This window comes from Hippocampus guttulatus, chromosome 7 (assembly GCF_054856545.1).
Source record: "Hippocampus guttulatus isolate MCC_2025c chromosome 7, RoL_Hgut_1.0, whole genome shotgun sequence".
Lineage (NCBI taxonomy): Eukaryota > Metazoa > Chordata > Actinopteri > Syngnathiformes > Syngnathidae > Hippocampus > Hippocampus guttulatus.
The window spans coordinates 2,362,413-2,385,280 of record NC_141267.1 but is presented as its reverse complement, the minus strand read 5'-3'; the positions used below and the strand labels follow the sequence as shown (position 1 = coordinate 2,385,280).

The 22,868-nt window shown below is 45.3% G+C and overlaps 1 protein-coding gene across 1 annotated transcript in view; it reads left to right on the top strand.

The window, feature by feature from the left end:
* LOC147201971 (ephrin type-B receptor 1-like) overlaps positions 1–22,868 on the top strand; it is a 130,650-nt gene that overhangs the window by 80,452 nt on the left and 27,330 nt on the right. Inside the window, exons 8-12 of the mRNA XM_086114763.1 lie at positions 5,450–5,525; positions 6,966–7,090; positions 17,461–17,626; positions 17,909–18,014; positions 19,987–20,048. Coding sequence (XP_085970889.1) covers positions 5,450–5,525; positions 6,966–7,090; positions 17,461–17,626; positions 17,909–18,014; positions 19,987–20,048 — 535 coding nt within the window. The remainder of the gene's footprint in view (positions 1–5,449; positions 5,526–6,965; positions 7,091–17,460; positions 17,627–17,908; positions 18,015–19,986; positions 20,049–22,868) is intronic.

Genomic DNA, 22,868 nt, shown 5'->3' with positions numbered 1-22,868 from the left:
CGACGCTCCTCTCTCCTCATCCTCAGCTCTGGCAGCCATCCATCCAGTCTCACCAACTGTTGTACCAACTGTCTAACAGTGGTGACGTCTTTACTAAACAAAACGGTGCTGTGTTTTACTCATTACAGGGGCAAATAACTGGACTGTCAAGTGGCGACAGTCAAATAGCGCCGACATTTGTTCCATCAAAATCAGTGCTGGTACATGCATGCTGCCAAGAGGGTGCAACCATCAAGCATGGATTATTCTTCTTCGACCATTAGCATGACCAAAACAAACAGAATAGAGTTCAGTTGCCAAATGTACTATGTGAATATGAACTGCACCAAATCAAAAAAAGAAAATCCGCTTTTGGTCCAAACCAAACAAGGGTACCAAAGGAATTTTCTGGGTTGTCCCCGGGGCCTGGTGCCGGTGGTACATGCCCGGCGCACCTCACCAGGGAGCCGTCCACTAGGCATTCTAAGTAGATGCCCGAACCACCACATCTGGCTCCTCTCAACATGGAGGAGCACTGGCTCGACTCTAAATCCCTCCTGGATGACCAAGCTTCTCACCCTATCTCAAAGGGAGAGCTCAGACACACTGTGGAGGAAACTCATTTTGGCCGGTTGGATCTTACTCTTTTGATCACGTCCCACAGCTCTTGACCATAGGTGAGGGTAGGAATGTAGATCAACTTCATCTTTCAATTTCGCATCTTCTCACATCACAGCAGACACTGTACCAATTTGACTCTTGATCTCCCACTCCATTCTCCCCTCTGTAGTAAGCAAGATCTGAGATACTTAAACTCCTCCACTTGGGGAAAGATCTCATCCTCATCCAGGAGAGGTCACTCCACCCTTTTCCGACAATGGTCTCAGATTTGGAGGTGCTAATTTCCATCCCAACCATTTTACAGGTGGCTGTGAACCACTCCAGGAAGATTTGGGAGATTGTGGCTTCTCGGTTTTGCCTAGAAATTCTGTCAATGAAGATTCTGAACAGAATTATTGACAAAGGGAAGCCTGAGTGGAGTCCAAACGTCACTGGTAACATATGCGACACAATGATGGCAATGCATACCAAGTCCAAAAAACACATGTAGACCAGTTGGACTTACTCCCATTCACCCTCGAGGACCCTGCTGAGAGTGTTGAGCTGGTCCTGTGTTCTACGACTGGGACTAAAATCACACTGCTCTTCCTGAATCTGAGATTATTTTTCCCAACTGACTCTTCTCTCCATCATTCCTGAATAAACCTTATCTGGGAGGCTGAGGAGTCTTAGTCCTCTGTAGTTGGGACACACGCCAAATGGAGTACCACAACCCCAGTCTGCAAATCCAGAGGCATTATCCCCAATGTCCACGCAAAGTTGTAGAGGCTTGTTGACCAGAACAGCCCCACAACATTCAGAGCCTTTAGAAAGTCTGAGCAGATCTCATCCATCCCTGGGACTTTCCCACCGAGGAACTTTGTCACCACCTCAGTGACTTCAACCCCAGAGATAGGAGAAGCAACCACGGAGTCCCCAGACCCTGCTTCCTCAAAGGAAGATGTACAATTGACTATATGTTACCAAAAATACAATCTTAAAGGTGCTGTCAGATTGAACACGACCTGAGCATTTCCTGGCAACAGGTTTCCAGTCTTTCTATGAGGGAAAATATCATCAGAATCAGAATCATCTTTATTGGCCAAATATGTAGAACACACAAGGAATTTGTCTCCGGTAGTACACGCTGCACAAGTATCACCATAAACAAGGATATGGCAAACAAGTATGGAAGGAAGTTCCGTAATGTAAGTGAACCGTTGTGCGGTAGTACCACCCAATGACAAGTGTGAGACAATGTGCAAAGAATCAAGCAGAGCTAAAGTGACCAGTGGTAGAATACAATTCTATAACAGTTGGTGCAGAAAATCATTGAACCATTTTAAAGTGACCAGTAGCAGTATTTGTAGTACAAGTGTGTACTACAAGTGTGTAGTACAAGTGTGCAATTATGCAGGTGTCCTTGAGCGCTTTAAAGTGTCTGGTGCTGTGGAATATAGATCAGTGACAGTGGCTCAAGTGAGTACAGAGCTGGAGCTACAATGATTATAACGGTAATGCTGTTCCACAGGGTTGTGCAAAATTGCAAAGAGCCACTATACAGTTAGATTTAGGATACTGTTTAGGGAGTTAATGGCTAGAGGGAAGAAGCTGTTCAAGTGTCTGCTGGATTTGGATCGGTAGCGTCCACCTGAGGGGAGTAGCTGGAAAAGGTGGTGGGCAGGATGCGGGGGGTTCAGTAGGATTTTCCATGCCCTTGTCTTGGTTCTTGCGGTGTGCAAGTCCTCAAGAGTGAGTAGAGCGGTGCCGTCCTTACATTCCATTGCAGTTGGAGTTTGTCTTTTTTTTGTGGCGGCCCCAAACCAAACCGTGATGAAGAACACAGGATTGATTCGGTGACTGCCATGTAGAACTGTTTTAGCACCTCCTGTGGCAGGCCATGCTTCCTCAGCAGCCTCAGGAGGTCTCGACGGTTGACACAGGACAGTTAGATCGGGTGAGGGGCAGCTGTGGTGAAGGATGTTTCCTGAAGTCCACGATCATGTCTCCCGTCTTGAGCGTGTTCAGCTTTAAGTTATGTTGGCTGCACCAGAGCTCCAGCTGTTCCACTTCTTGACGGTACGATGACTGTGGTGTCGTCTGCGAACTTTATGAGCTTGACGGCTGGGTGTGTTGAGGTGCAATTGTTCATGTAGAGAGAGAAGAGCAGTGGAGCGAGTACGCATCCCTGTGGGGCTCCAGTGCTAGTGGTGTGTATTGATGATATTGTTCTTCCCAGCCTCACTTGTTGTGTCCGTCCTGGCAGGAAGCTGTGGATCCACTGCAGATCGTAGGGAACACACCGAGCTAGAGAAGTTTGAGGGTGAGGAGTTCCAGGATGATGGTGTTTAACGCAGAGCTGAAATCCGCAAACAGGATCCTTGCGTCGGTCCCTGTGCTGTCGAGGTGCTCGAGGATGTAGTGCAGCCCTATGTTGACTGCACCCTCCACAGACCGGTTTGCCCAGTGGGCAAACTGAAGAGGGTCCGGCAGGGGACCGGTGATGTTCTTTAGGTGGTTCAGCACAAGTCGTTCAAAGGACTTCATGACCACAGATGTCAGAGTGACAGGCCTATCGTCGTTCAGTTTCAATGTTGCTGGTTTCTTGGGAACTGGGATGATGGTAGACTGTTTGAAGCAGGATCGGCAGTTTCTGGTAGAGGTGGGCATATGTGGGAAATGGGGGTGTCCTTTTCAAATCGGCAAAAAAATATGTTTAATTCATCAGCCAGACCCTTACTGTTCACTGCTTGGGGGGATGGTGTCCTATAGTTTGTAAATGCTTTCAGGCCATTCCACACAGATGCAGTCGTTCGCAGAGAACTGTTTTTTCAGCCTCTCTGCATAACTTCTCTTCACGATGTTAATTTACTTTGTCAATTGGTTTTGGGCGTGTTTGTACAGTGCCCGATCTCCACTTCTAAATCATTGCTGTCTGTGGAACGGCGAAGTAGATAACACAACCATCTTCCAATTGCTGCCGGGACTGAGCGAAAAATGAGCATCGTTCTGTCTCGCCCATGTTCGTCTTGTCTATGTTTCTCTGAATGGGTTGTAACTGAGAAGGGAATTCCTTGTGTGTTTCTTGCATATATGGCCAGTAAATAGGATTCTGATTCAGATTCGTCTGGATAGTGGGGAGCAAGTAAGTGGGTTATCTGGTGAGTGTATTCACTTGTTTACAGCTGCTGATCTGTCAAGATTTTTGATTTTGCAGCCAAGGTAATAACACAACCCCAGATTGACGAGCAATGGTCAAACTTTTTGTTTTTTTCATCTGACGGAGGAGACTCCTCTTTTACACTCGAAACAAGCCCTGTGCACTTATATGGTGTGCAAAGGCTTAGGAGAAAGGTGGCGCTGTATTTCATTTGAAGCTTGCATGATGAAGCTAAATGTATCATTTAAACTTACAGTACAATTACATATTTGTACTGTATTTAACATACAATGCTTCACAAAGTTAATGTCATTATAATCTGTTGTGCTTCATGCAAGAAAATGTATTAAAATAGACCTGTTCTTCTGCCCTAACCATGCGTTTGACATGAGAGCATGGTGTAGACAGCGCGCTAAACAATTCTCCAATAAAAACACGAAGATGAGAATCCACCGTTTAGTATTTTTATGGAAGACTTTCTTGTAAGACTGCATACAAACAAAAACACAACACGAATGTTTGTACAGCATCCCATTATGCATATGAAATGACACTCATGTAACAGAGAAGTCCAAAGCTCACAAAAAAGCAATCTAATCTGCAGGGAGAGGATCCTATCAAAGCAATGCCAATGTAGCAAAAGGAAGCAACTTAACAAAACAAAAATAGGAACATCTTTTAATACAACCAACACTTCTCCTTGACATTTACATGCAGGCTACTGATAATCGTCTCCATCTGCCGTGGCACTGAGACACTTTGTAACACTGAATAAAAGCACTTCGACATTGTCAGTGTGTTTTCTGCTTCGAGTCTGCATAAATATTCTTATCTTGGCACCATCGGATTATTGTGACAACAAGCCATAAGAAATGGCAAACGATTGCAAAGTTAATCCTTTGAAGCGTGCTGAAAATAGTTCGACTGGGATGTTATTTGAGCGGTGACATTTTTACTGACAAAACCACAAAATGCAGCAGATGGGCCAGTACAGGATGTCGTTTCCAAAATTCATACTTCTATCAAGCACTTATTTGCTGTGGTGACTTTGAAATGAATCGGCTGAAGAGTGTATTTAATTAAAGCAGTTATGGAAATAACTGTTTAATTAATTACCTCACAGATGATAAAATCTGTCTGCGACGGCAATGTCAGCCAAGAGTTTTGGAGTTGTCTGTAAGCAATGTAAAGCATGCATTCTAAAACTCACTGGCAGTTTCTTTTGATAGACCTGCATAATATGATGACATCTGGTGCAAGAATGATCAAAAATCAAGAAATAATTATGCATATGTTAACTGAAACTGTTAATAAGCCACTTGTTTAACAATATTTGTATTTTTGTGGTTGTTGTTAGCAGTGGTGAAGGACTGTTGCATCATATTGATCCAAGTAGATGTTTGTAATATTTTGCCCTATCAAAATACGTAAACGCCCTTCAGTGCAGCAAGCATTGCAGTTAAATATTGCAAAACATAAAGATAAAAACTCGGTTACCTTAACACAAAACAGAGGATTTTTTTTTTAAGCAAATTGGGGGGACACAGTTCTTGTATTGGGGGTCATTAAGGTGTGCATGTTTCTAGCTTTAGAGTGTATGTGTTCTTTGTGGAAATGTATTTTAATCTTGTTATCCATGATTCAAAAAGCAAGTTTAAATGACCCTATATGTATATAATGTAAATTGCTGATTCTATTACTATTCTACAGGCAGTCAATGGAGTTTCCAACAAGAGCCCTTATCCCGCCCAGCAGGTGTCAATCAACATTACAACCAATCAAGCTGGTGAGTGCAAAAGCATTGTGTCCGTGAGCGGATGTGTTTGCGGCCATCTGTGGGGTGTGTATAATCGTACCCTGGGGCACTGTGGATTATGTGAGTAAAGAGATGTCTCGGGGGGTATAGGAAATTGCAAAAGCTGCAGCCTTTCACTTCATAGAACATATTCTCGGCTTGCCATGTCTTTCTGTCCCCCCCCCCCCCCCCTGTGTTCTTCTTGCAGCTTTCACCATGCTGTCATTTTTGCCAATGCCTTCCTCTTAGTTCTCTCTCTGGCCATCAACCACTTGCCCTACACTCATTCCAGTCTCTGACTACGTACTTCTCACAGACTGTGAAGTCAATCAAGTTCCTGGTGCCTCAGTACTTTATAGAGACAGACTCAAATGAAATATCTACCTGCATTCAGATTGAAATGTTCCTATTCTATTCTGGAAAATGCAAACTAATTTCCAGGATACCCGAGGTAGAAAAGTACTATAGACGTGACAGCCCATTTACCATCCCAGACTCCATTCATCCATACATCCATTTTGTGAACCGCTTTGTCCTCTCGAGGGTTGCAGCCTTTGGAGAGGAGGCCGGGGACACCCTGAGCTGGTTGCCAGACAATTGCAGGGCACACATAGACAAACAACCATCCGCGCTTAACAATTTAGAGTGTGCAATTAACCTAAATCTATATGTTTTTGGAATGTGGGAGGCAACCGGCTCATTCTTTCTCTATAAGTAATCCATTGTGTATATCAGCACCTTCTGAGCAGATCCAAATCTATTGCCAGATCCAAATTTCCCTCATCCCAAATGTTGTAGCACACCACCAAAAAAGTGTTCCTTTTTTCGAAAACCATGCACAATATTTGAGCATATCCCAGGACAAAGTGATGCAACCCATAATATGCAGAATGATGAAAAATTGTAAATGTAAATATTTTAATAAGGGGAGGTCCAGTGTTAGTGGGCTCATACTGTCAAACGAAAATGATTTCACGAACATATCCATTCTTCACAGCCATCCTGACTCAAGAGTTCGATTGTCGGTGAATTTCTTGCACCGAAAACATTTGCTGATAAAACATTGTTTGGTACTCTAGTCTAATATCCTGAGTCCCATAAAACTTCTGCTGTCTGTCTCTTTTTCTCATCTCATCCCTTCACCTCTCAAAGTAATGTCGTAATGAGATGAAAACCAACATAAAAATCCCATCAGCAAAACCATAAATACACATTTCACAACAACAGCCACTGGCTCTTAAAATTACGTGTAAAATGCACTGTTGTCCTTATTCTTTCTTTCTATATGGCAAGCACATATTGATGATGGGGTAACATGTTTCTTCCATGGTTGTAAATAATCCAACAGATGTCATTGTATCATTATATATTTGCATAATTCTCGTATGATAGAATGCTAACTGTGTGCACCTGTGTGTGCATTTTTAACAGCTCCTTCAGTGGTACCCATAATGCACCAAGTGAGCTCAACAAGCCGCAGTTTCTCATTGTCGTGGCCGCCCCCTGAACATCCCAATGGAATAATCCTCGACTATGAGATACGATACTATCATCAGGTATATTTTGATGACTAATGTGTGTCTGTGTGCTTTTTCCCTACTGTTCACTGCCAGCAGTCAATTAGAGTCAGTAAAGTGGGCGAACCAAGCACAGTAATATATCAGTTATCAAGACTGTGAAAGCAGCAGTGACCCGGAGAGGCAACGTGGGTCCCCCCCTTCGCATGGGCTCACCACCCATGGGAGGGGTGTGAAATTTGGATCTGCAGTGTGAGCTGGGTGGCAGCCAAAGGCGGGGACCCTGGCGGTCCGATCCTCAGCTGCAGAAGCTAGCTCTTGGGACATGGAATATCGCCTCTCTCGCAGGGAAGGAGCCGGAGCTGGTGTACGAGGTAGAAAGGTTCCGACTGGATATAGTCGGACTTACCTCCACACACAGCCTGGGTTCTGGTACCAGTTCTCTCAAGAGGGGTTGGACTCTCTTCCACTCTGGAGTGGCCCACGGTGAGAGGCGCAGAGCAGGTGTGGGCATACTCATTGCACATATGGTGTCCATATGTGCTCTTGGCACCAGGACACCCTTGGTCGCAGTTTGATGATTGACTTTGTGGTTGTATCATCGGATTTGCGGCCGCATGTTTTGGACACTCGGGTGAAGAGAGGGGCGGAGCTGTCAACTGATCACCACCTGCTGGTGAGTAGGCTCCGATGGTGGGGGAAGATGCCGGTCCGACTTGGCAGACCCAAACGTATTGTGAGGGTTTGTTGGGAGCGTCTGGTGGAATCCCCTGTCAGAAGGAGTTTCAACTCCCACCTCTGACAGAGCTTTTCCCATGTCCCGGGGGAGGCTGGGGGACATTGAGTCAGAGTGGACCATGTTCCGTGCCTCTATTGTTGAGGCGGCCAATCTTAGTTGTGGCTGTAAGGTGGTTGGTGCCTGTCGTGGCGGCAACCCCCGCACTCGCTGGTGGACACCAGCAGTAAGGGATACCGTCAAGCTGAAGGAGTCCTATCAGGACTTTATGGCCTGTGGGACCCCAAAGGCAGCTGATGGGTATCGACTGGCCAAGTGGAATGCAGCTTTGGTGGTCGCCGAGGCAAAAACTCAGGCGTGGGAAGAGTTCGGTGAGGCCATGGAAGCCGATTTCCGGATGGCTTCGAGGAAATTCTGGTCCACCATCCGACGTCTCAGGAGGGGGAAACAGTGCACCCTTAACACTGTGTACAGTGGGGATGGGGCGCTGTTGACCTAGACTCGGGACGTTGTGAGCCGGTGGGCGGAGTACTTCGAAGACAATCGTTTCCAGTCAGAGTAGGACTCCGCCAAGGCTGCCCTTTGTCGCTGATTCTGTTCATAATCTTTATGGACAGAATTTCTAGGTGCAGCCGAAGCGTTGAGGGGGTCCGTTTTGGTGGCCTCAGTATTGCATCTCTGCTTTTTGCAGATGATGTGGGGCTGTTGGCTCCTTCAAGCAGGGCTCTCCAACTCTCACTGGAGCGTTTCGCAGCCGAGTGTGAATCGGTTGGGATGAAAATCAGCACCTCCAAATCTGAAACAATGGTCCTCAGTCGGAAAAGGGCGGAGTGCCCCCTCCGGGTCGGGGAGGAGATCTTGCCCCAAGTGGAGGAGTTTAAGCATCTTGGGGTCTAGTTCACGAGTGGGGGCAGGAGGGAGCGGGAGATCGACAGGCGGATCGGTGCAGCATCTGCTGTAATGCGGACTTTGTATCGGTCTATCGTGGTAAAGAAGGAGCTGAGCCTAAGGACGAAGCTCTCATTTTACTGGTCAATCTACGTTCCAACCCTCATCTATGGTCACGAGCTATGGGTCTTGACCGAAAGAACGAGATCCCGGATACAAGCGGCCGAAATGAGTTTTCTCCGCAGGGTGTCCGGGCTCTCCCTCAGAGATAAGGTGAGAAGCTCGGCCATCCGGGAGGGGCTCAGAGTCGAGCCGCTTCTCCTCCACATTGAGAGGAGCCAGATAAGGTGGCTTGCGCATCTGATTTGGATGCCTCCTGAACGCCTCCCTGGTGAGGTGTTTTGGGCATGTCCCACCGGGAAGAGACCCCGAGGACGACCCAGGACACGTTGGAGCGACTATGTCACCCAGCTGTCCTGGGAATGCCTCGGGATCCCCCGGGGAGAGCTGGAAGAATTAGCTAGGGAGAGGGAAGTCTGGGCTTCCCTGCTAAATGCTGCCCCCGCTGATGCTGATAAGCGGTAGAAGATGGATGGATGGATCATTTGCTAAAAAGAGCAAAGTTTGTACTTGGAACATTTATTATTTTCTCTCTGTGGTGCATTCAATTCAGCATCGGTTGAACATGATTTGCAAATCATTGTATTCCGTGGAAGAGAAGGCCAGAGGCAAAAGTAGACTCAGAGAGAAGTTAGCCTCCTAACAGTACAAAGCAAACATGTGAATCTTAAGAAAGAACTGCCCAAGAAATACAGCATAATGTCCACAAATGAGGCACTTGAGACTGCCAAGTAAAGAGTTACTGCCTTGGCTAACCGCCTAAACACGACAGAGTTAGAGGCCAGGAGAACAACCGTGATGTTCTCAACAACCCAGCTAAGGTCTACTCGCAATGAAAAGGATGCAAGACCAAAACAGGCCCAGTCAAGGCAGAGACACAGCACGACTGGAAGACTATCTGGGAGAAGGAAGCGTCACATAATACCAATGCCCAGTGGCTGGCAGACTTACAAGTAGAGCCCAGCAACGTCCTAGAGCAATAACCAGTACTCATAACAGTGGCGGCTATCTGAGCAAGAGTGTTGGAGATGCCGAGATAACAGCACCAGTGTCCCACATGATTCACGTTTACTGGCGAAAGAAGCTCACTGCTCTCCATGAAAGCCTGGCAGCACAAATGAGCCAGCTACTACCATCCGGGACCCACCCACATCAGCTAACCCAAAGTTAGACAGTCCTCATCAGGAAGATAAGATAAGATAAGATAACCTTCATTTGTCCCACACTGGGGAAATTTGCAGTCTACAGCAGCAAAATTGGGGAGGGGGGTTGGACCAAAGTGTTTCATTGCACAAAATAAATGTTTCAGAAAACAAATGTACACAGTTCAATATAAGTGCAATATAAAATTTTGCATTAGCAATATATTTGTATAATAAATATAATAAATTAGCAATAGCATAGAAAACACAGCAGAAGGTGGCTGTGCTATTTACAATGGTTACAGGTTTTCACGTATGTTTATTCAGCAGCCTGACAGCAGTGGGTAGGAATGAGCGGTGGTATCTCTCCTTCTTGCAGCGCGGGTGTAACAGTCTCTTGCTGAAGGAGCTACCCAGTGCTGTCAGGGCGGGCTGGAGGGGGTGGCAGGGACTGTCCATCATAGCATTTAATTTAGTGAGCATCCTCCTGTTGCCCACGTCCTCCAGAGTGTCCAGGGAGTAGCCCAGGACAGAACTGGCCCTCCTGACCAGTCGCTCCAGTCTCTTTCTGTCCCGGGCCGAGATGCTGCCTGACCACCAGACAATGCTGTAATGGATGGCCGAAGCCACCACCGAGTTATAGAAGGTCTTAAGGAGTGGCCCCTGAAACCCAAAAGACCTCAGTTTCCTGAGTAGTAAGAGTCGGCTCTGTTCCTTCCTAATCAGGGCGTCCGTGTTGTTTGACCAGTCCAGTTTATTGTTTAGAAGAACACCCAGGTACTTGTCGGAGCTCACCCTCTTTGTGGCCGTATCCTGGATGTTCATCAGTGCAGGTGAGGACTGTTCCTGCAACAATCCACAACCAACTCCTTAGTTTTGGTTGATCTGGAGATGATTCTGCTGGCACCAGTCCATAAAGTCGTTCGTCAGTCTCTTGTACTCCCGATCGTCTCCTTCTGTAATGAGGCCTACAATCGCAGAGTCGTCAGAGAACTTCTGAAGGTGTCAGTTTGGAGTGATGTGCCTGAAGTCCGAGGTGAAGAGGGTGAACAGGAATGGAACCAGAACAGTCCCCTGCGGCGCCCCAGTGCTGCAGAGAAGGAACCCCCAGAAGGCACTCCATCAAACTATCCGCCTGTAACCTGCCTCAGCACCACATGGAAGCTCCTATCAGGATCATAGCAGCCAAAATGAGTAGGCATATGGACCAATACATGGGCAGAAACAGAAACACTTTGATAATAACAACGCGAGTGCCCAACCCCAACTACTGGTTGACGGAGCAATCACCCAAAACTGTAAAACCAGAAGCACCAACCTGTGCACTACCTGGATTGACTACAAAAATGCCTGGACTCAATGTCATACACACGGACAGATACTGATGCTTGGAACTGTTTAACATCAACAGGATTCAAAGAACATTCATCAAGAACTCAGTGAGGCTTTAGAATACAACTCTTGAGGCCAACTTAAAGCCAGTTCACAGATGCATATCAAATTTGGCATACTCCAAGGAAAAGCTTTTCCTCCACTGTTGTTCTGTAGTCAAATCATAACCAAGAGTGGCTTTGGGTGCCGGTTCAGAAGTGGAGCAACTATCAGCCACCTCCTCTACAAGGATTATATTAAACTGTATGGCGAGAGTAGCAATGACATCAGAGTGGCATTCAGATTTACAATACAATACAGGGGGTACACTGCGGGATGTTCAAAGAAACCCCTGAACTGAGGCAACACTGAGAAAAAGTTTTGGATGAATACACTAAGTTTTATTTCGTCAAGTGGTTGCATGAAATAAAATCATCTGGATCTAGTTACACTTTCTAAATAAACTGTACTTCTACTTAAAAATGTACCTGCAGCCAAATGAGTTGATTTTATGCAACCACTTGATTCAATAAAATGGAGTAACTTCATATACGATATTTTTTCAGTCTATGTGGGCGTCAGCAAACTTAGCCCAGGGCGAGAAGTCTGGTAGCCAAGGACTGCCTCTCTGGCGGCCACTGTTATTTGTCATGTCAAACTGAAAGATACCAATTCATGACTGAATATTACAGACTTTATCAGAATACCTGTTAAAGTGTCGAGTGAGAATATAATAGCAAGCTAACAAAAAGATGAACTGTGTCTTGGAAAGCAAATAGATCACTTAGAAGAGCGTAGGAGAAAACAAAGAGATACTTCACTCAAAAATTGTGCAAGCTGCATTCTGATAAAGCAAGCTGTCAAAAATCAGGCCAGTGGTTGAACGTTTAATTAAGGAGCAAGATAACGTTCAATGAAAAGTTGATATTTTGGTGTGTTCTATTTATATTGATTACAATGAATTTCAGACCGCAAGTATATGCCAACTATTTTCCCACTTTTTTTATACTGTCATCTCGTCTTCGTTTCCACTTCGTCAACCCCTCCTCCTTACTTCCCCATCCATTGCCTTCACTCTTGTAGATAATGAGGTTTGAATTCCACAAATTTAATATCGCGCAGGGTGGTAGGATTCATTCCTCTTGCTTATCTCTGGGTACCAGACCTTCTCAGATGGGGGCCGGCCTAACCTCCCCTCAGTTCCCAATCACACACGCACACACGCGCGCACACACGCGACACACACACGCACAAGTTGTTGTGATAGTTACTGAAGTCAAAATGCAGTGACTTTTCAAAGCCTTTTCAACTCATACGTTTGATGCAGTACCTCACTTTACATGCCTAACCTTAATTTAGTTCCTTTTCTCTTTTTCCAACCCACTGTGAGCCATCATCTTCCAGGCCTCCTTCAACCTTACAGCATGATTCCCTCCCCCCATCGTTCATGCCATCATAAGATAAGATATCCTTTATTTGTCCCACACTGGGGAAATTTACAGTCTACAGCAGCAAGAATGTGGGTAGAAAGAAGAAAAAAACAAACACCGTTCAATTAAGTGCAATATAAATACAAATATGGATAAGTCGCAGTGCTATTTACAATTGTTTTTCACATCATTCAATTATTATTATTATTATTTATTTATTTATTTTCAGCAGCCTGACAGCAGTCGGTAGGAACGAGCGGCGGTATCTCTCCTTCTTGCAGCGCGGGTGTAACAGTCTCTGGCTGAAGGAGCTACCGAGTGCTGTCAGGGCGGGCTGGAGGGGGTGGGAGGGACTGTCCATCATAGCTTTTAGCTTAGTTAGCATCCTCCTGTTGCCCACCTCCTCCAGAGTGTCGAGGGAGCACTCATGATAATATCTCGATCATCTCCCCCACTCCCATCTTTTTTTTTGATTCAGGATCAATATAACCCTTACTAGATATAGAAGGCTAAAGATAAGATAAGATATCATTTATTTGTCCCGCAATGGGGAAATTACAATCAGAATTCAGAAAGGAAAAACGCTGGGTAGGGAGAGGGAAAAAAAAACACGCTCGAACTATCCTCTTCCGAGGATAATTTAAGTCCAGGATAAAAAAGACCCTAGCACATGAATAAGCATTAGACAGTTACAACAAGTCACAAGACATAACATGTATAAGGGGGGGGGTGAATGAGAAGGGGGGGGGGGGGGTAACCGCGACGTGGCTGACGATGACCAGCCGCACGGTCACCGTTGCGCTCCGCATCATCGAACCACATCACGGGGGAAAAAGAATCGGAGCGATGAAGACGGTGATAACAAGGATGTGTATGCGCGTGTGGTTGTCCAGTTGTGTATGTGTATGCGTGTGCAGGTCATAGCTGCTTCGTCGAGGTCTGCTCATCATGAAGACAGTCCCGGCTTATCAGTCCATGGCCGAGAAGGAGGGGGGTTGGTGGTGGAGGCCCTAGACTCCATGCGTACTTCCATCCAGGGGAAAGGCCAGATAGCGTTGTTTGTTTGGGAGAGACGGCCGCCAACAATTCCAGACAGCCTTGAGTCCTTGGTCTGTATCTCTCACTGGCGCCGATCAGCCAATCCTCAATTCCTTTTCGAAGCGAAAATTCCAACGTCTCCATGGTATTATCGATCGCGCGGAGTCGCTCCAAACCGCAACAATATTGCGGTTGAGCTCAGTCACCGCTTGAGTCTGAGTGTTGGGCATTCGCGCCAAGCCATCCAGAGTGACCGGCAGCTTCTTCACTTCCAATAGAGCTGCTCCCGTCGGTTGAATTTTGCGATAGAACAGCAAGCTGCCAACACCAAACAGCAGCATACCTGTTATCAAAAAGCCAATAATGTAGATGTCTTCCACGTCCTCCACGGACAGTACTGTCAGGCACACCGGTCTCCACTTTCTCCATGGATCCAGGGCGTATCCGGCAGCAAGTGTCCCCGGAGGGCAAGCAGGCTCCCCACTGCCCGCTCTTTCCGTCGAAAATTTTTTGTCAATTACATCGAGAGACCAGCCAACTAATTCCATGGTTAGTTCTTCGGATGAAAACACGGTAGGAGGCTAGGGAAAAAAGAAATACAAAGACTGCACAAGACTAAGTGGCGAGCAGGGAAAAAAAAAGGTGGGAGGGCAGGGCAGCAGTGCAAAAGTGTCCGCCTTCGTCGAGAGCCAAGCAGAAAGACAATAAAGCAGAAAGACAATAAAGTGTGCTTTATTTGGGGTTGAACCAACTAGCCTTGGATTTATGAGCTAGGGCAGTCTTCCTCAACTGGTGGACCGCGATCCACGACCGGACCGCCGACCTCCTCTGTCCGGACCTCCTCTGTCCGGACCCTCGGCAAATTGTATAAAATAATAAATTATATAAAGTGATTTTTACGTAATACATTTTATATTTAGACTATAATTTGCGCATTACCGCGATCGCTTGTTAAAATTATGCGTTGTATTCTTTGCGTGCACTAACAGATGTAATGCAGAGGACCGCAGCAGCGCGACTGTGTGTGTATAATGTTTGACTAACTGGAGACCCTGGTTGAGCAGGGCATGTCGGCGATAACGATGCGCTGATTGGCTCCTCTGAACTTAAGGTGTGCCTATACATAAGCGTCAGCATATACGATGCGCTGATTGGCTCCTCTGAATTTAAGGTGTGCCCATACATAAGCGTCAGCACGCGTCTATCCCAATACACACGCATTCAAAATGGATGATTATGTCAGGAAACAGACGCATGCGCGACGCCACAGTGTGCTCACAGTTTCAGCCCAGGAGAGCCGCACACAGACAATTAGACAAGACGAATCGCGGGAGCTTTCGATTGTGTGCAGTTTTGCTCCTGTCTACCCGGGGATCTTCGCAGCTGTTTAACAGCAGAACACCGCAACATGGTAAATGAACATCACAATGGCGTCCTCAAATAATATTTGTATGCCTCAGACATTGCATTCACCTTTAGTGGAAGAACAGCACTGCACATTCCTGTGGTCCCTTGTGTCAGTATTTAAAATGGTTCTGAACTCCTCTTCTGATATATTTTTCAGTGATTTCAGAGGGGATGTGAAAAGGGGAATTGTACAAATGAAAAGGATATTTTTGTTTTCATGTTTAGTATTTATTTTGGTAAAATTAGTATTTTGTTTTGTTTTTGTTAAATTAAGGGAAAAAAGACAACTACTGTTTAACAAAGTTATAGTAAAAATGACTTATTTCCCTAAAAGGGCTATTTCTATTATTAAGCAGGCACAACTTAACAAAATAAAAGAGTTTCTGTGCCTCAACACAATACCTCTCATTATTTGCTGTGTACTGGCAAAGTGAATAATTGTTATTTTCATGCACCCCATTATTAGTTGGTTGTGAGGAGTGTTGATTTGTATAAGCTTGGCTTGACCATACTAAATGGGCATATAGCCCTGCCCCCCATGACCGCCGTGCATGGGACTGGACCTTGGTCTTATTTAAAAAAAAAAAAAAAGTGGACCTACAGCATTTCTAGTTGAGGACCACTGAGCTAGGGCCTATAGTTCTGACACGTTATCAACAAGCGGTAGGCTTATGGAAACGGAGGTTTTTCAGATAAACATGTCTATTATTAAACATATATGAAATATAAAACTGAAAAGGCAAAAGGAAGGCACAGGAATCTTTATGGAGTTTAAGAGGTGGGTAAGCTTTTGTGCTCAAATTGGATTTTTAAAAAGATGGATGGGACCAGCTCAATTATGGATAAAGTAAAAAGAAAAATCTGGTTCAATGTACACCAAGAATTATAAAAACATGCTTTAATTTCTTGATCGTTAAGTTCCTTTGCAATTACTAAGACTTAGATTTAAATTGCTGCAAACCCTGGAATTTGGATCTCCACCTTAAACTTGGCTCAACATTGCAGTTTCTGCCTGTGAATGCACATAATATATTGTGTTCCACTTGGACACAATTTGACGAGCAAATTATTTTAATGCATAATTTGACATGATATAATCTCAGCTCAACTCAACTGTATTTATAGAGCACTTTAAAACAACCACCGCCGTATACAAAATGCTATAGATGGAGCAAAATTAGTTCATACAACAAACAATAAAACAATAAATTTTAAAAAAGTCAAACTAATCAAGTCTCATGCTGAGTCAAAAGCCTAACAATAAAAGTGAGTTTTAAGATGAATTTTAAAGATGGGCAGTGAGGGAAATATTACATATTCAACTACAGTACAGGTAAGGCAAATTAATTACATGCATTGTGCCACAAAATGCATTCTGGATGCATTGTAGATGTGTGAATTACCGGTATGTAGATATGACATGCCCGTGCCTACGGCAACATGAAAGAACCTATGGCAGTGTTTCCACTTTCCCTCTTCGTCACGGTCACAACAATAAACAAATAAAAAATCCAGGATGAATTCCCTGTACTGATAGGACACACTTTGGCGTTGACATAAAAGTCAACTTCATGAAAATTGGTTGTGAAATGAGCAAGTTCTGACCTATTTTCAGTGCCCAGGCATTACCTTTTACCGCTGGTACCAACGTCTCTGAGCTGGGCTGCTACTTATCATGGCACAGTTGAAGTGCTGCTGTGTGTGTGTGTGTGTGTGTGTGTGTGTGTGTGTGTGTGTGTGTGTGTGTGTGTGTGTGTGTGTGTGTGTGTGTGTGTGTGTGTGTGTGTGTGTGTGTGTGTGTGTGTGTGTGTGTGTGTGTGTGTGTGTATATATATATATATAAAAGAAGATCAACATTGCATGCAAATCAGGTACAATTCTACTACTTGCTCATCAATTCACTCAGATGAGTGAATTGATGTCGATACAGAGCTATTTGAATAAATTAATATTATATAAACCAGTTTTCAAAGGATGAAGCAGAAATTCTCTGTGCAGCGAGAGGGATTGTCATTTAAATCCAAGTTATCAGCTGTAGCTGTCTGGTGTGCTGGCAAGTTGGGTTCATGTGTGACTCACAGTAAAACTACCATTTAGCAATTTGTCACACCGAGTCCTGCTCTTTGGAGATATGTTCCATTCCATGACATAGCTGAAGTGTAATTCAACAAAAAGCACATTAGATGAAGGTCATAATAGTTTTTGATGATGTAGAAAGTTCAGTTGAGGGTCAGTATTCTTTCTCTGACATGTTCTCTCTCTATTCTTTCCCCACAGTCTCACCCTTTAGAGTTTAATAGTTCAGTAGTTCAGAGTGAGACACCCAGTGTGATTCTGGAGGGGCTGAGGCCAGGCACCGGCTATGTGGTTCAGGTGAGGGCCCGCACTGTGGCTGGCTACGGAGCCTACAGCAAAGAGATGCTCTTCCAAACACTCACTGACGGTAAGTGTGTGGGTGCGCTGCAAGAGTGCTGTGGAGGTGTGTGTGGAGGAGTGGGAGTTGCATGCACAATCAAGCGATATGAGATGTTCAACTCGTTTGGAAATCTCTCTGGAAATGTTTCAATCTACCTGACGTGTATGTGGGCTTTTGAAGCACATTTAACATGTCGTTCACACTGGAGTTAGTCAGGCATGCAAACTTATTTATTTTTGCCTTTTTTTAGCGGTTTCAACAATTCATCTAGAGTGCACTTTAATGAAAAATATTTGTATGTTTTTGCAGATGAGTTCAAATCAGAGCTTGGACAGCAGCTCTCCTTGATTGCAGGCTCCTTAGTAGGCGGAGTTTGTATTGTTTCTCTGGTTGCCATCGCCATCATTTGTACCAGGTGATACACCCATAAAAAATGCACACAAATGTACCGCATACTCTGCATGCATGCCAGTGGAAAAGTCCATTTTACCTCATTAAAGAGGAATTTCAAATTGATTAAAATGTAATTAGGACTTGTAAGGGAATCTTTACATTGATAATGTCAGCTCAAACTACAGGTAGTGATCCACATAGACTGCCAGCCCCTTTTTCATGATGAATCCTATTATTGATTGGCCACCTTATTCTGCTCACACTACATTGATTAGGCTGATAAGTTTTGCAATTTACAACTTGCTTAGCCAGACCCCTTCTGACAAATGAAAATGTTGAACTCAATTATGCCTTGCTCAGACGAGGGTCACCGGGCACCCCCTACCCCCACCTTCACCCATGGAGCCGGGCCTGGAAGAGGGGCTCGCTGGCGAGTGCCTGCTGCGTGCACCCATGGGGCCCAGCCAAGCACAGCCAGAAAAGGCCATGTGGTTCACCCTTCCCATGGGCATGCCACCTATGGGAGGGGTCAAAGAAGTCGGGTGCCCTGTGAACGGATCTTGCCGGATTGCCAGTTGAAGAAGCACATAACTCTCTGGACATGGAGTGTCACTTCTCTGGCAGAGAATCCAAACTGTTGTGTGAGCGAGAGAAGTTCCGATGAGACATTGTCGGACTAACCTCCACACACAGCTTGGTCTCTGGGACCCGTCCTCTCCAGAGGAGTTGACTCTCTTCCACTCTGGTGTTGCCAACGATGAGAGTCGCAGAGCATCTGTGGGCATACTTATTGCCCTCCAGCTTGGCGCCTGCACATCGGGGTTAACCCCAGTGGACGAGAGGCTCTCTCCGCCTTGGGATGGGGATGGGTCCTGACTGTTCTTTTGCCTCTGCACCAAATAGCAGCTCAGAGTGTGGGTACTCTGAGCTGCTATTTTGCTTTTCGGAGTCCTAAACGTAAACAATAACAATGAGACTTGGAAGGTATGCCCCCCTCCCCACAGGACTTCTGTGCTCGTCACGGATTGTCTATTACGAACACCATGTTCAAAAATGTATCCTTCTGTGCACTTGGCACTAAGAACACCCTAGGCTGCAGTACGATGATTGACTTTGTGGTGGTGTCATCGTACTTGCGGCCTCAGTTTTGGAGACTCGGGTGAAGAGAGGAGCCAAGCTCTCAACTGATCACCTCCTGGTGGTGCGTTAGCTCCGATGGTGTGGAAAGATGCGGGTCCGACCTGACAGACCCAATTGTATTATGAGGATTTACTGTGAACATTTGTCAGAAAGAGTTTCAACTTGCACCTCCGGCAGAACTTCGCCCATGTCCCAGTGAAGCAAGGGACACTGAGTCTAAGTGAAGTTGGACATACGAGAAAAGAATGAATTGACAGTTGGATGGTGATTTAGTTTGTCATACATGCTTTTCAGTCTGTGGTTTTGTTAAAAGTATCAGCCGAAATTGTCTGCTTCAAACTAAAATGGTTGACTTTCAGTTTGTCAGTCATGGGTCCTTGAGACTTCTTCATGTGTCCTGCTGTGATAGATATGTCCTCTTAATTATGTGTTGACTCGTAAAATTGGTGTCTCTCGTCAAATTTTTTTATAACTATAAGATAGATACTGTACATTTTCACAGGTTTTTCTTCACAGCTCTTTGAAAAAAAATGGTCGTTTTTTTTTTCTTTTTTGTTTTGGAGTATGTTGAAGCATTTGGCTGTGTGCCGTCTCCTGCAAGGTTATAGTGCAAAGATCTTTTTTTTTTATTTCCCTCAGCTCTACCCCCAGATGAGAGTCTGCAAAACACAACAGTGACGTCAAATACATTCCTGCCTTCCTTGTTGATATATATTTTTTTATATCCCAAAATGTGACACTGAGTCAACTGCAGTTAACAAAAGGCCAACTAATTAGCCCACCTTTGTATTTGTATGTACAGCTGTTTTATCTACCTTCTTGTCTTACAAAATCTGCTTTTTTTCCCCCTGCAGGAGAAGGCAGTTGAAAGAGAGTGTGTATGGTGATAAGCTGCAGCAGTACAATGCAGGGGGAGGTATAAGCAATTGTTTATGTTAAATACACAGTGTTTGGAAATTAGGCCTTACATCCATAGGAACTACAAACAGAAGATGACATAGAGCCCTTCTCCCCTTTGTAGTTATTATCAGTTCCAGTGTTTTGAAGAGATTTTTGGAGTGTGTCTAAAAGAGATGAGATGGGATTAAAAAGTATTAAATCGTCAACCTTAAACTTAGGCAGCACTTAAACAGCAACGCCAAAACTGACCGATCATGCATGCAGGACCCCACAAAAATAGTGCTACTGTATCTTTTATAGTGTGACACCTGGGACAGGCTTCAGCCCACCCGTGAACCTTGTGAGCATAAGCAGTTCAGATAATGGATGGATGAATAATTGTAAACGAGAAGAAGAAAAAGATTTTCTACACACACAATAGGCACCTTGCAGCGGTCGCTGCTCCCACCCTAACAATTGCTTTCCAGGCATGGGTCCTCCAAATGCCCAAAACACATTGCTCAAATCATATAAGAATAGCTAAAAAGCAAACATTGGACTATTCTGAAGAGTCCTTCTCTAAATCCCATCAATAGCTGTAGGAGAGGAATTGTCTGAAATATCTGGGTCCACAAGTCTTACTGAGAATTACCATCATCTTTTTAGTGTAGTGATTGTCTCAAAAGTTTATGTAACAAAATATTTAAAGAGACATATACTGTACTTTTTTACAATCTGAAACTGCCAACATATTTTATACATTTTTGATAGTGCTGTCAAGCGATTAAAAAAATTGTGCGATGAATTAATTACAGACCCTAGTCTATATTTTAATCTCATCTAAAATTACTGAGAAGACCCCTATTTTCATTTTAAATTCATTACATTTTTGAGGCGGATCAAAAGATAAAAGAAAAAGTGGTACAGTATTATAAAGTATCTTATTGTTTTTCAGCACACTTGGACAGATGCAGTCCAAGCCATTTACTTTCTGCTGTATTTGAGACTAGTCAAAGTCCGACCTGCAACCTTTAGTTTCGACCACGAGGGGCAATATCCTTGTTTGCTAGGCCAACAGTGGACCATTAGATTGACAACGAGTGGGCCAAATCTCTTTCCCGGCTGCTTGCTTCTCCTAGCTAGAGCAGAGACTTGAGTATTTGAAAAATGCGAGTGGCCTTCGTTTAATAACAAGCATTTGGGATTTTTTTTCATCTGAATGCCCGGTTATTCAATAGGATTTTCAGTGAGATATCAGAATATCAAAAAATATATAAATACACACACACACACACACACACTCAGAGGAATATATACCAAATGTGTTCTGATCTACTGAACATCCAATAGTATCATTTAGGTATACAGGTTGAAATTGGAGGACCAGTTACAGGCCAGCAATGTCACTGGTGTCTGGAAGGGGCCTGAAAACCATCTCAGGCCATGACAGCCCAAAGACATTGACTGAGAAGGACAAGGACTGGGCAGATGGACTGAACCGTTTTTTCAACCATTTCGACCAGTCGTCTGTCCCTTCCCCCAACCACCAACTGCAACCACTCTCACTGAGGACTTCTTCTCCTCCCCCTCCTCTTTCGACCAGCTCTCATCAACACAGTCTGTCACCTGGTTCTGCCTGTCCGTCACAACAGAGCAGGTGAGGAACCAACTGAGGAAGATGAATGTGAGGAAGGCAGCAGGTCCAGACAAGATCAGTTCCCGGCTCCTCAGGACCTGCTCTGACCAGCTATGTGACATTGTCCAGCACATGTTCAACCTGAGCCTGAAGCTGGGCAGAGCTCCACAGCTGTGGAAAACTTTGTGCCTGGTCCCAGTGCCCAACAAGACCCCCCACCCTAAGGAGCTGAACAGCTACAGACCGGTGGCGCTGACGTCTCACCTGATGAAGATGCTGGAGAGACTCGTCCTCGCCCACCTTCGACCGCTGGTGAGCCCGGCACTGGACCCGCTGCAGTTTGCCTATCAGCCTGGCATCGGCGTGGAAGACGCCATTATCTACCTCCTCCACTCAGTGCTGTCACACTTGGAGAAGGCTGGGAGCACTGTGAGAATCATGTTCTTTGATTTCTCCAGTGCCTTCAACACCATTCAGCCCAACTTACTGGGTGGCAGAACGCCGGAGTGGACCACCATCTCACAGCATGGATCATAGACTACCTCACAAATCGGCCGCAGTACGTGAGGTTGCAGAGCTGTGAGTCGGACAGACTTCTCTGCAGCACTGGAGCGCCACAGGGGACTGTTCTGGCTCCATTCCTGTTCATCCTCTACACCTCGGACTTCAGACACGCCACTCCAAACTGCCACCTTCAGAAGTTCTCCGATGACTCCGCGATTGTTGGCCTCATTACAGAGGGGGACGATCAGGAGTACAGGGGACTGACGAAGGACTTTGTGGACTGGTGCCAGCAGAATCTCCTCCAGATCAACCCTAGGAAAACTAAGGAGTTGGTTGTGGATTTCTGCAGGAAACAGTCCTCACCGGCACCGATGAACATCCAGAGTATGGACATAGAGAGGGTGACCTCCTACAAGTACCTAGGTGTTCTTCTGAACAACAAACTGGACTGGTCTACAAACACGGACACTCTGATTAGGAAGGGACAGAGCCGACTCTTCCTACTCAGGAAACTGAGGTCTTTTGGGGTTCAGGGGTCGCTCCTTAAGACTTTCTATAACTCGGTGGTGGCCTCGGCCATCCATTATGGCATTGTCTGCTGGTCAGGCAGCATCTCAGCCCGGGACAGAAAGAGACTGGAGCGACTGGTCAGGAAGGCCAGTTCTGTCCTGGGCTGCTCCCTTGACACTCTGGAGGAGGTGGGCAACAGAAGGATGC